Below are 13124 nucleotides of genomic sequence, written 5' to 3'. Positions count from 1 at the left end.
CACCTTGGAAAGTTCTATTCACTGGGAAGGTTTTTCTTACACTTAGCTCAACCTTGCCTCTTGCAATTACTCTTAGTTCTGCCCCAGGGGGAAGAAGACTAAGTCTACTCCCTCTTCCCCATACCAGTTCTTCTAGCATTGGAAGATGGATATTCTGTTCTGTCCCACCCAAACCTCACCACCAAGTCTTCTCTTCTCCACAATAATCATTCCTAGCTCATTGCCATATTTTGCAGGCTGCTCATCCTTATGGTCACCATCCTCTGGAGGCTCTCTAGCTTATCAGTGCCTTCCTATCATGTAACACCAAGAACTGAATGTAGTAAACTAGATGTGGTATGGCTGACGCAGAAAAAAATAGAACAACCACCTCCTGGTTCTAGATTTGACTCATCCTTCTAACTTGTAGACGTCTTTGTGGATTCTGGGTGTCATCTACTGACCTAAACATGTATCGATTAAACCTAAACATCTAGTGATTAAAATGCTAGACAGTCCCAGACTCTGTAGCTGGCCAAGAGTCTCATAGATTGAGTCACATTAGGATTTAAATTAAGCACTGTCTCTGTCAATCAATTAACTTCCTACTATATGCTAGGCACAGTAATAAGTGCTAGGGATACAAATAAAGGTAAAAGACAATTCTAGCCCTCAAGGACAATGAACGACAAACAGAGGATTTTGTATTTGATTCTGGAGGTAGGAGATAGGAAGCCATTAAACTCCACTGAGGAGGGCAATGATGTAGTTGGACTTAACATTTTAGGAAAATCAATTTGGTTGTTGAGTGAACTAGGGGTTAGACTAGGGAGAGATTTGAAACAGATAGACTTAGCAGCAGGGTATTGCAGTAGTTAAGGTGTGAGTTCATGAGGTCCTGCACTAGAGTGGGGGCTGTGTGAGAGGAGGAAACACACTCACCATATCACTCTCATTTTTGATTTCCTTAGATATTTTTTTCATGTTGTGGTGTCTACATGGAAATGTTCTTTTCATCTTTATGTATTTAACTGCAAAATTTGTATATGATGTGTGTATGTCCGTGTGTGTGTATACACACACACATATATCTTCTTAAAAATACATATCTATCCCATAGCCTGGACCCCCATGCTCTGAATTTAGATACACTCAGTTTATACTTCCTGAATTATCCCCAAACCATTCTTTGACTCAACCCAGAATTTCCCCCAGGGAACCTCAGAGTTTGGCTCCTTATGCCTCCACCCAGCCTTCTTTTGGGATTATCAGAATATGGACTGATTCTAGTCTCTGCACAGTGGACAAAGGATTCATCAGTTCCAATAAAGCACCCATCAAATGGGTGCATATCAGATTCCAGAGAGACTTTCTTTCATAAAAGCTGACACTTGTATATGTTGCCTACCATATGCCAGGAACTGTGCTGAGCATGTTAGAGATATTGTCTCTTGTGCCTCACACAACAATCTTGGGAAGTAGGTGCTGTTATTACCCCTTTTTTTGCAGACGAAGAAACTAACTAAGAAATAAAGTGACTTGTCCAAGGTCACATAGCTAGTAAGTATCTGAGGCTGAATTTGAACTCAGGTCTCCCTGACTCCATGTTTGGGCTCTCTCCACTGCAAAACCTATTTGATCCAATGGAGGTCTTTAAAGTCTGACAGAAGTGGTTTGCATCAATTATTTCATTTGATGGGATGGCCGATAGGTATTTACTCCATGTAACGGTTGATTTTTCCAGCCAAACCCTCTCTTCCTTTGGTGTCCAGCCCCCAGAAGAGAGCAAACATCAACCAGATGGTGAATATGTCCTGTAGCTCAACTGGCTTCTTCCCCAAAGACATCACCTTGAAGTGGTTTAAAAATGGGACTGAGCTCCCGGCTCTCTGGACCCGTGTTTTCCCCGAGGGAGATAGTGTTTCCTACAACCTCACCAGCACTGCGCAGGTGCTGCTCACAGCCAGTGATGTTCACTCTGAGGTCATCTGTGAAATTCATCACCACACATTATCAAGTCCTCTGCGTGGGAAAAAGAAGTTGTCAGACATTATTCGAGGTGAGTGAGCCATGGCCTAGGCACTTCTTCCCTACCTCCTCTCCCAATTTGGCCTATTTTTCCCAGCTTTCTCTGAGACCAAGAACACCTTATAAGTTTGGCCCTTCTCTAGGAAACGACAAATGTTTATTAGGTGCCTAATATGTGCCAGGCACTGTGCCAAGTGCTTTAGAAATATTAACTCATTTAATCCTCACAAATCCCTGGGAGGTAGGTGGAAGAATAATCACCACCGTACAGCTGTGGAAACTGAGCCATATTTTAAGGAACTTTGCCTAGGGTCATAGAACTAGTAAGTGTCTGAGGCTGGATTTCAACTCAAGGCTTCCTGGTTCCAGGCCCAGCAAGCTATCCACTGAACCACCCAAATGCCAATGAAGGCCAAATAGAGTCTTCTGAAGTTACTCTGGGAGCTCCCTCAATCCTAGAAGTTCAGGAAACATTGTCTTGTCCTCGCAATTTCCCTGAGCATCTTTCCCAGCTCACCCTTTAAGCACTAAGTATAAGAACAACTGCCAGTTTCGTTGAGCTTAATAGGGTTGTTTCACAGTAGCCACATCAAGCCTAGAGAGTGAGTGATCATTCGTCTTCTACACATAAAGAAACCGGTGTTCCAAGGAATCAATTTCTTTCTGTAGGTCACACAAATATTTGGTCACATACATTTGTTGGAAATGGGTATGAACCCAGGTGTGCCGGTTCTAAGGTCTGTGAATTTATGACAACTCACTGCAACATCTAGTGTTGAAGTCCCTGGAATGTGGGTTACCAATGCCTTCTTCTCTGAGATTGCCAGGGAGGAAAGAGACAGGGAAGGAGGAGGAGAAACAAGAAAAGGAAAAAATAGAAGCAGAAAAGAAGAAGTGAAATGATCATGAAATATGAAATGGAGGCAGGCACACCCAGTTCTTTGGGTGCTTGCTGGGAAAAATCATTATGGCAGGAGAAAACAGAGTGCCATCACAGCATGAATAACCACAGAGGATCGGGGGCAAATCTATAGAAAGTAGTGAGACACACGACAAAAGGGGTACAGAGGAAGATGGTGTGGGAGCAGGGCATGGGGTGGTGAAGACAGGGAAATGGGCAGCAGTTGGGAAGAGGATAGAGAAGGAGAGAGGAACAGTCTATCACTCAAGTAACTGCAGATTAGAGCTGGGAGCCCTAAGCATCACTGACCTAAAGAAGATGGAAGAGTCATTGGGAGATGGGTGTTTGAGGAATCATTTTAATAGATTTTTTGAGGAATAGACTAACTCTTATCTGTGCCACCTGGTGGTTAGCTCATTGACACATCGAAATCATATCAAAGTTGTCAGTAAAATTTTAAGTTAACATGCTCTAATCATCTCAAAATTATTAGCACTTCTTGCTGTTCTGCTAGCCCTACTGCAGAGGTCTGAAAGTAGTCTGAGATGGACATATCATAGGACCCAAAGACCCAGCAGCAGCACCTAAATGGCTTCTGCCGATTCAGCTGATTCAGGGTGTAAGTTTTGGTTAATGCATGATACAATTTGTCAATTATGCTCCTTTCGATCTTGGGGATGGTTTACACATGACTTCCAAGTTCCCCCTTTGCAATCTGATTTCCTACTATTACTCCTCTATACTGGCTCCTTATAGACTTCATGTATATACTGACTAGAAGGGAGGAGACCATGACAGGGGTAACAAGACAAAATATAATTTTTTCACAATCCACCCCTTGGACCCACCGTCCGCTATTATACTCTACTGTGTCTACAAAATAAGCTAAACAAAATCAGAGCAAGCATAATAATCCCAATAAATCAAAGGATTTTACCAGGAATCCTGGTCATTTGCCTGGAAAAAATCCAGGAGAAAAGATTATGAAAATATTCATAGTCCTTGGCAAGATGTTCTTAACATCTGTGATGGTGGTATCTGTAGTCTTCATGTGATTTCTTATAAGGTGTGTGATGTGGGCTATTTCGCCCAGGCCTCAATCCGCACACAACAGGAGTTTACAAACCACAAACTCCTCCCTGGCTGGCTACCTTCTAGTCCAAGGCCAGCTAGCATTCTATCACCAGAGCTCCCAAACTATGTTACCCTTCAGCCAGTTTGTTAAGTACTCTGGCAGTGTCCTCAATTTGGTCCTTTAGTTGTTCTGCAATGGCCGTCTGTGAATCTTCCATCTTCCTATGAATCTCTTCCCCTGCAACTCCCCAGCTTACAAGCACAATAAGGGCTCTCAAGCTTATCAGGACACATTCTACTGAACACAAGTCATGGTACAAGATGCCAAAGGGTCTGGTGGTTGTTATTGGGCATTCCTATAGAAGATGACGTCCATACCTATGCTGACTAGAATGGATATCAAACTATGAAAAAAGGTATTGGACTCTGGGTATAGATAGGGTACTAGGAAACTGGTGGTGCCCAAACCTACCATATTCCTTCTGGCACTGCCAGTCAGGTTTGATTTATCCAGGTGACCACTGTGCTATTAAAGTCAGCTGACTCAGCCCATGTTTGACCATTGGGGGCACATATTTTCCCATGAAAACACCCTGTGTGTGGATTCTGAGTAATTTATGACACCCACTGTTATTTTCAGGAATGTCACAGGGCATGAATTGAGTCTACCTTAGTCTCGTGCAATCTCATGAAATGTAGGCCTCTCTTGTTCTCTTTTTCCCATGAAGGGAATGTTCCCTCAGCTCAAATGAATATGACTTCTGTGAGAGTTAAGGGAAATAGGTACTTGGGGCTATGGCAGGGAAACAGTTGGCTTCCCCTCCTCATACTGCCATGCTAGGTGCTGCCAGGGGCACCCAGACTCTCCCAGACAGCAGCAAGGTGAGACTTGCCTACAGCTGGTCTTGCTGGAGACACTGAGCAACTGGGCTCTAGGGATATGTGACAGAAGCCTAGGGGCTGGGGTGGCTGGTGGCACCTTACCATTGATGGTAGTTCCTAGTGTTAGGACTCAAGGAATTCAAGCCATGAGGCTTGATCTCTCTGCACCCCACTGCTGAAGATAATGGCATTGGAAGGCTGCTGGGGCAGGGTATGTTGGGCCCCACTGCAGCTGCTGCCCCCCTCCCCTAACACCAGGTGGGGCAGACTGGAATTCAATTTTCCATGGAATTGTCCAGCATTCTCTTTTCTTAATCTGATCTACATGAGAGGGGTTAACAGAAGGACATGGGCTGTGACACCGACATTCTGCATTTTACAAAGACACAGACAAGACAGATACAAACAGAAAAAACAAGAGTGTGCATCCCAAAGCCAAACATCAAATTAAAAGAGAAGAGTTTAAGCCATGAGGCAGGCAGAGGTAAAGTCATGCCTCAGCAGCACTCAGTTAAAATATTAGTTTCAATTTGTTCTTTTTCTAGCTTTTTGAGTTGTGTGCCAAAATTAGAAATACTGAAAATCAAAGGAGAGATTAACAAAATTGAAACCAAGAAAACTATTGAATTAATAAATAAAACAAAGAGATGGTTTTATGAAAAAACCAATAAAATTGATAAACCTTTGGTCAATTTGATTAAAAAAAAAAGAAAGAAGAAAATCAAATTACCTGCATAAAAAATGAAAAGGGTGAGTTCACCTCTAATGAAGAGGAAATCAAAACAATAATTAGGAATTATTTTGCCCAATTGTATGCCCATGAATTTGACAACCTTAGAGATATGGATGAATATCTACAAAAACATAAATTGCCCAGGTTAACAGAAAAGGAATTAAAATTTCTAAAAAATTTCAGAAAAAGGAATTGAGCAAGCCATAAATGAACTCCCTAGGAAAAAATCTCCAGGGCCAGATGGTTTTACATGTGAACTCTATCAAACACTTAAAGAACAATTAATTCCTATGCTTTGTAGACTATTTGGGAAAATAGGTGAAGAAGGAGTCCTACCAAATTTGTTTTATGACACAAATATGGTACTAATACCCAAACCAGGTAGAGGCAAAACAGAGAAAATTATAGACCAATTTCCCTAATGAATATTGATGCAAAAATTTTAAATAAAATATTAGCAAAAAGATTGCAGCAACTTATCACCAGCATAATACACTATGACCAGGTAGGATTTATTCCAGGAATGCAAGACTGGTTCAATATTAGGAAAATGATTAGCATAATTGACCATATCAACAACAAAACTAGCAGAAACCATATGATCATCTCAATAGATGCAGAAAAAGCCTTTGACAAAATACAACATCCATTCCTGTTAAAAACACTAGAAAGCATAGGAATAAATGGATCCTTCCTTAAAATTATAAATAACATCTACCTAAAACCATCAACAAGCATTATTTGTAATGAGGATAAGCTAGATGCATTCCCAATAACATCAGGGGTACTAGAAACGTTAGCTATAGCAATAAGAGAAGAAAAAGAAATTGAAGGAATTAGAATAGGCAAAGAAGAAGCTAAATTATCACTTTTTGCAGATGATATGATGATTTGCTTAGAGAATCCTAGAGAATCAAGTAAAAAACTACTTGAAATAATAAACAACTTTAACAAAGTTGCAGGATATAAAATAAACCCACATAAATCCTCAGCATTCCTATACATTACTAACAAAGCCCAACAGCAAGAGATAGAAAGAGAAATTCCATTCAAAGTTACTGTAGACACTATAAAATATCTGGGAGTTTATCTGCCAAGACAAACCTAGGGCCTATATGACCATAACTATGAAACAGTTTCCACGCGAATAAAGTCAGATCTAAATAAATGGAAAAATATCAGTTGCTCATGGTTAGGCCGAGCTAATATAATAAAAATGACAATTTTACCTAAATTAATCTATCTATTCAGTGCCATACCAATTGAACTACCAAAAAATTATTTTACAGTGCTGGATAAAATAATAACAAAATTCATCTGGAAGAACAAGAGGTCTAGAATATCTAGGGTATTAATGAAAAGAAATGCTAGAGAAGGTGGCCTAGCCATACCAGATATTAAACTGTACTATAGAGCAGCAGTCATCAAAACTACCTGGTACTGGCTAAGAAAGAGTTGTGGATCAGTGGAAGAGGATGGATACACAAGATGGAGAAGCCAATGACTATAGCAATCTACTCTTTGATAAACCCAAAGAATACAGCTTCTGGGCTAAGAATTCACTATTTCACAAAAACTGCTGGGAAAATTGGAAAATGATAGGGCAGAAACTGGGCATAGACCAATATCTTACACCATATACCAAAATAAAGTCAAAATGGGTTCATGATTTAGGAATAAAGGCTGAAACTATAAGCAATTTGGGAGAGCAAGGAATAGTTTACCTATCAGATTTATGGAAAAGAAAAGAAATCATGACCCAACAAGAGATAGAGAGCATTACAAAATGCAAAATGGATAATTTTTATTATGTTAAATTGAAAGGTTTTTGTACAGAAAAAGCCAATACATCAAAGATTAGAAGGGAAGCAGAAAATTGGGAGAAAATCTTTACAACTAGTGTCTCTGATAAAGGCCTCATTTCCAAAATATACAAGGAACTGAACCAAATATATAGGAATACAAGTCATTCTCCAATTGAGAAATGGTCAAAGGATATGAACAGGTAGTTTTCAGAGGAAGAAATTAAAGATATCTATAGGCATATGAAAAAATGCTCTAAATCACCACTGATTAGAGAAATGCATATCAAAACAACTCTTAGATTCTTAGATACCATATCTCTCTGTCAGATAGGCTAAAATAACAAAACAAGAAAATGATAAATGCTGGAGAGGATGTGGGAAAATTGGAACATTGTTACATTGCTGGTGGAGTTGTGAACTGATCCAGCCATTTTGGAGAGTAATTTGGAACTATGCCCAAAGGGCTATAAAAATATTCATACCCTTTGACCCAGCAATATCACTTCTAGGGTTGTATCCCAAAGAGATCACACAAGTGGGAAATGGACCCATATGTACAAAAATATTTATAGCGGCTCTTTTTGTGGTAGCTAAGAATTGGAAATCAAAGGGATGCCCATCAATTAGGAAATGGCAGAACAAGCTGTGGTATATGAAGGTAATGGAATACTGTTGTGCTATAAGAAATGGGGATGATACAGACTTCACAACAACCTGGAAAAACCTACACGACATAATGCTAAGTGACTAGATTAGAGCCAGGAGAACATTATACACAAGCACAGATATATGGATTCTGTGAGGACTAACCCTGACAGACTTTGCTCATCTCAGCAACACAAGGTACAAAGACAACTCAAAAGGATTCACGATGGAGAATGCTATCTACATCTGGAGAAAGCACTTCATGCTTGCCTTTTTCTTCCTCTTTTTGTTCTCTCTTTTATTTTTGTTTTTGGGTTGTGGGTTTTTTTTTGGTTCTGTTTCTTCTTTCTCATGATTCATTCCATTGGTCATAATTCTTCTCCACAACTTGACTAGTGTATAAATTAATTCAATGCGAAGTTATATGTGGAAGTTATATGGGCTTGGGGAGGGAGGCAGGGAGAGAGGGAAGAAAATCTGGAACTCAAAATTATGTAGAACCATGTGTTGTAAATTAAAAATAAAAATATATATATATTAATTTCAACCAGTTGCAGATGCACACAACTAAATGTTCAAGCCATCCTTACTCAAATAAAATTTGACACGTGCAGCAAATAAAAATTAAAAAATAAAACACTAAATGCAGGCATAAAGCTTGCCAATTTGTGTGCAAAACAGGCCTTACCACAGTGATCCAGTGTAAGAAAAAGGACCCTGGAACATTCTTCACAATGAAAAGCCAAGCTCAATCAAGGGTGAGCCAGATGATTTCAGCAGGAAAGCGCAGTGGACTCACTAGACAAGGCGGGGGGTCAGACTTCAGAGAAATAAATTTCCAATAGCACCTAGTGCACCACCACTTGGACCACAAGGTCCATTTGGCCCTGTTACATGTCAGATCCTACTTCTGACACCAATTAATGTCAACTGGACCAGAGCAGGCTTCTAACCTGTGGGTGGCTGGAGCCAAACAAACAGAGCAGGCTAGAGACAGGAGAGTCAGGACATAAACAGAAGTTTAATTAAGTTCAGAGGGGGGAAAATTATGTAGGCATATTTAAGTCCCCTTCCTAAGAAGGAGGGCTCAAGACTGCTAGGGCTGGTGCCACTTACATACATGAAAGAGGTGGGCCACAACACAACTATTCTTAGATCTTGAGATAGTTCTCAAGGTTGGCATTTCCTGGGACTATTGAGGTATTCTTGGGTCCTATGGGAACAGTCATTTCTCAATTCTTCAGGGTCATGACTACCATGCCAGGTATAGAACCAGAACTGTCAGTGACAAGGAACAGGGACTATGAACATGTATTGGACGGCCCTGGTTAATAGGAGGAGGTAAATCCCTCAATGAACACCTGGTACTGGTCAAAGCAATACACTTTGCCACAGGGTGATATCATCCTGAACACAAAGGATTATTATTATTCCAGGCTTAGGACACAGCCTGCTTGCTGGGCCTTAACTCTGGGAAACTGGGTATCTCCAAAACATTTTTACAATGGAAAACTCTTGAACTCATAGTTTAAGATATTTTCTTGGGGCACTGAGAGGTTAAGTGACTTGCTCCAGGGTCAGAATTAATTCATAGCCAGTATATGTAAAAGATAGAACTTGAATCCAATTCTTCCTGACTCTGTCCACTACACTTCGCTGTCTCTCCTCCAGTCCAAGAAAAAGGACCCTCCTCCTACCACATCCTATATGAGATCTAAGGTTCAGGACACAAAGAGGCAATTAAGAGAGAGTAGGATTTAACCTCAGTGGGTTGGAGTCAATTACATTCAAAAACATTTGTTAAACACCTCCAATTATAGGTCCAGACTTTGTCTACCCCTGACAAACAACACGGCCAACAGAACTGTATAAGTGTAACACTGTATACAAGGCACTCAACTTCTATGCTGGGGTTACCACACAGAAATAAAATGGTTCCTGCCTGCAAAGAGCTTTCAGAGGAGAAAAGATAGCCAATGTCCCTTATATTAGGAATTATTCCAAATGAAGGGACCAATGAACACCTACTCCCAAGAAGAAGGGATTATTGTCACTTTTGCCAAGATATTGCTTCCTGTTCCCTTTATCATTAGCCAGGAAATTAGATTCTGGTCTTTGTTATGCTAACGTTTCCTTATGTTCTTCTAGTTCCACCAGAAATTGGGGTTTCTAGTCTGTTGTTCCCTCCAGATTGGATGGCAGCCACCTGCTATGTGTTGAAATTCTACCCCAACCACTTAAATGTCACCTGGCTGATGAATGGCATCATTGTTGGAGGAAAGAAGTCAACTACACCCACTGAGAATAAGGATGGCACCTATAGCCTTGATTGCTCACTCATGGTTCCCATGTCTGCACAAAAAGAAGATACTGTTTTCACCTGTCAGGTGTTCCATGATTCCCAGCCTCCTATCAATGAGACACTGAGAGCTTCAGCTTCTCCCATGCATGGGGCTCAAACATGCCCAGGTGAGTTTATCTCAGGTCCTAATCAGAGAATTGAGCTTCTATTTGACTCTTGTACAGAGGTGGTTCAGAGCTCAGACTCCCTTCAAATAAAGAGCCGCTCACTTGACCCAACATGATAATGATCACAATCCTCCTTCACAAATGAGGGTGGAGCTTTTTAATTTATGAGGGTCTTATATGCACAGTATTTTATGTACTCCTTGCCTCATCTCTGGGATTTTTAAGTGAGACAGGAATTATAAGTGCAGCTTATTTAAAAAAGTAAAATGACTCCCTTGTGTTCACAAAGCTGGTAAGTAGAAGAGCCCAAATTAGATTCCAGTCTTTGATGCTTTTTTTTTAAGACTGGTTCATGCCATCTTACCAGACTAGAAGTGCAGGCGCTACTGAAGACTAGGACCCCATTACTGATAGGCAGCAGAGCTTTGACCTGCTGTTTCTGACCTGGAACAGTCATCTCTCCTTAGGTATCCTGGTTGTACCCCACTCTTGGGGTTCACAGCATTGATGCCAAATGGTTTTTTGGATACCTGATTGGAGTAGCTCATTTAGCCCCCTGCAGCTCAGAACTTCCGATCTCCAGGGATCTGCTACCTTCAGCCTCTCAGATAGCTGGAGTAATAGGCATATGCCACTAAGCATAGCTCCCTTTGACTCCCATTCTAAGGCTCTTCCCTTTATTTCACACTATTCCTTAGGCAGCATCCAAAATTCCACTGGGTCGTTGACGAAGGCCCATAGTAATTGTTTCCTCCACTATTTATATCATAGAAACTAAAACCAACATAAAAATAGTCTCTATGGGGCAGCTAGGTAGCGCTGTGAGTAGAGCACCGGCCCTGGAGTCAGGAGGACCTGAGTTCAAATCCGGCCTCAGACACTTGACACATGTACTAGCTGTGTGACCTTGGGCAAGTCACTTAACCCCAATTGCCCTGCCAAAAAGCAAAAAAAAAATAGTCTCTATATTATAACACTCTATGATAAAGAGAATTTATGAGGGTAGATCTTATTGTTGGTGAGTGTCTGACTCCTTGTGACCCTAGCTGGAATTTTCTTGACAAAGATACTAGAGTCATTTGCCATTTCCTTCTCCAGTTCATTTTTAGAAGAGGAACTGAGACAGCCAGGATTAAGTGGATTTCTCAGGGTCACACAGCTAGTATCTGGAGTCAGATTAGAACTCAGGGAAATGCGTCTTCTTGGCTCCAGGCCCCACATTCTATCCACTGCACTATCCTGATTGCCCTACACTTACTCCTGGAATCACTTCCAAAGAACTAATGGTTTTAGAGCCTCAGGTTAGGGTCCCCCTGCTGTATGTCTTGTTACTTTAAAAACGACTCATTCAACACATTGTCTACTAATCAAAAGGATCTTACAGGACCTGATGACGTAGGAATAAATAAAGAGATTAAAAAAAACTTCTTTGGGCCACAAGAGACATTGGAACACAGACTGTTAGAACTAGAAGGGCATGTGGGGATCATTGTCAGAACCTATCACTTTACAAATGGGAAAACTGAGGCCGAGAGGGAAGTGATTTGCTCAGGATCACTGGAGAAATGGGTGAGAGGGCCAGGACCTTGGTATCCAGTATCTTAGTCCCAATGGGACAGTGGGGTGCAATGGTAGAGCACTAGACTAGGATCCATGTGACCTAGGACCTCTGGAATCTTGGTAGACATGTGAAGAGGCATTGTTCAAGAAAAGGGCATCTTCTCGTTAGTGGCATGGTCCAGTGATCATAGTATCTTCTCAATTTTCAGAGCCTGAAGTTCATTTAATTCATACTCTGAGATATCCCACTCACAGAGGAAAAAAAAAAACAAGAAAGGAGACAAGGGTGAATCCTAGAGTGAATCATATGCTTAGACATAAATGCAAAGAGTTTATTCAGCAAGATAGCTTAACTGAAGGTTCTAATGCAAGAGGTTAAATATAACTCCATAGGAATCACAAAGGTTTGGTGGTAAAACCTGAAATATGTTGGAGACAGCTTGAAACAATTTGTGAGAGTCAATTGTTAAATATTAAGGGTGAGCATTTACACCTGGGAATTCAAGAAGCACTATAAATTAGGGCTCAATTTAATGTTTTGTCCATTGTCTGGACTTTAAAAATCACAGAGAAAATGTTAATAATGAAAGTTATCTTAAGCAGAGTGTTCTGCATATAGTTTGTTCCTTCCCAGAGAGCTTGTAGTTAAACATTTACCAATACACCACTGTAATTACATAGTAAAATACATCACAAGAAAAGGCTCTCAGTGGTTATATGCTATTAAAAGGGAAGAAGATTGGAATAAGGAGTGACTGAGTACTATTATTTATTAAGAGGTATATATGCTTGAGGAAATCTAAGTCCTATGAAACAGGAAGACTATGGTAGAAAGTGGTTGGATTTTTTAAAAGGTGAACTAGAGAAGTGATTTTCTTATCTGTGAACACTACACAACATTTTTACAGAAAGAGGAAATAACTGAGTACTTTAGGAAACAATCCTGACACAGAAACATGATCCAGCAGTGATCAGGGGCTTCAATTATCCAGAGAAGTGCTAAAGCTCACCCTCTGGAAAAGACAGAGCTGTTTATAACAGCATGACT

General features: G+C 40.5%; 1 protein-coding gene across 1 annotated transcript in view; it reads left to right on the top strand.

Annotated features, from left to right (window-relative positions):
* LOC118844985 (signal-regulatory protein beta-1-like) overlaps positions 1 to 13124 on the top strand; it is a 35365-nt gene that overhangs the window by 9589 nt on the left and 12652 nt on the right. Inside the window, exons 3-4 of the mRNA XM_036753006.1 lie at positions 1724 to 2038; positions 10196 to 10516. Coding sequence (XP_036608901.1) covers positions 1724 to 2038; positions 10196 to 10516 — 636 coding nt within the window. The remainder of the gene's footprint in view (positions 1 to 1723; positions 2039 to 10195; positions 10517 to 13124) is intronic.

The sequence above is a fragment of the Trichosurus vulpecula genome, chromosome 3 (genome assembly GCF_011100635.1).
Source record: "Trichosurus vulpecula isolate mTriVul1 chromosome 3, mTriVul1.pri, whole genome shotgun sequence".
Lineage (NCBI taxonomy): Eukaryota > Metazoa > Chordata > Mammalia > Diprotodontia > Phalangeridae > Trichosurus > Trichosurus vulpecula.
This window is presented reverse-complemented; position numbering and strand designations above follow the sequence as displayed.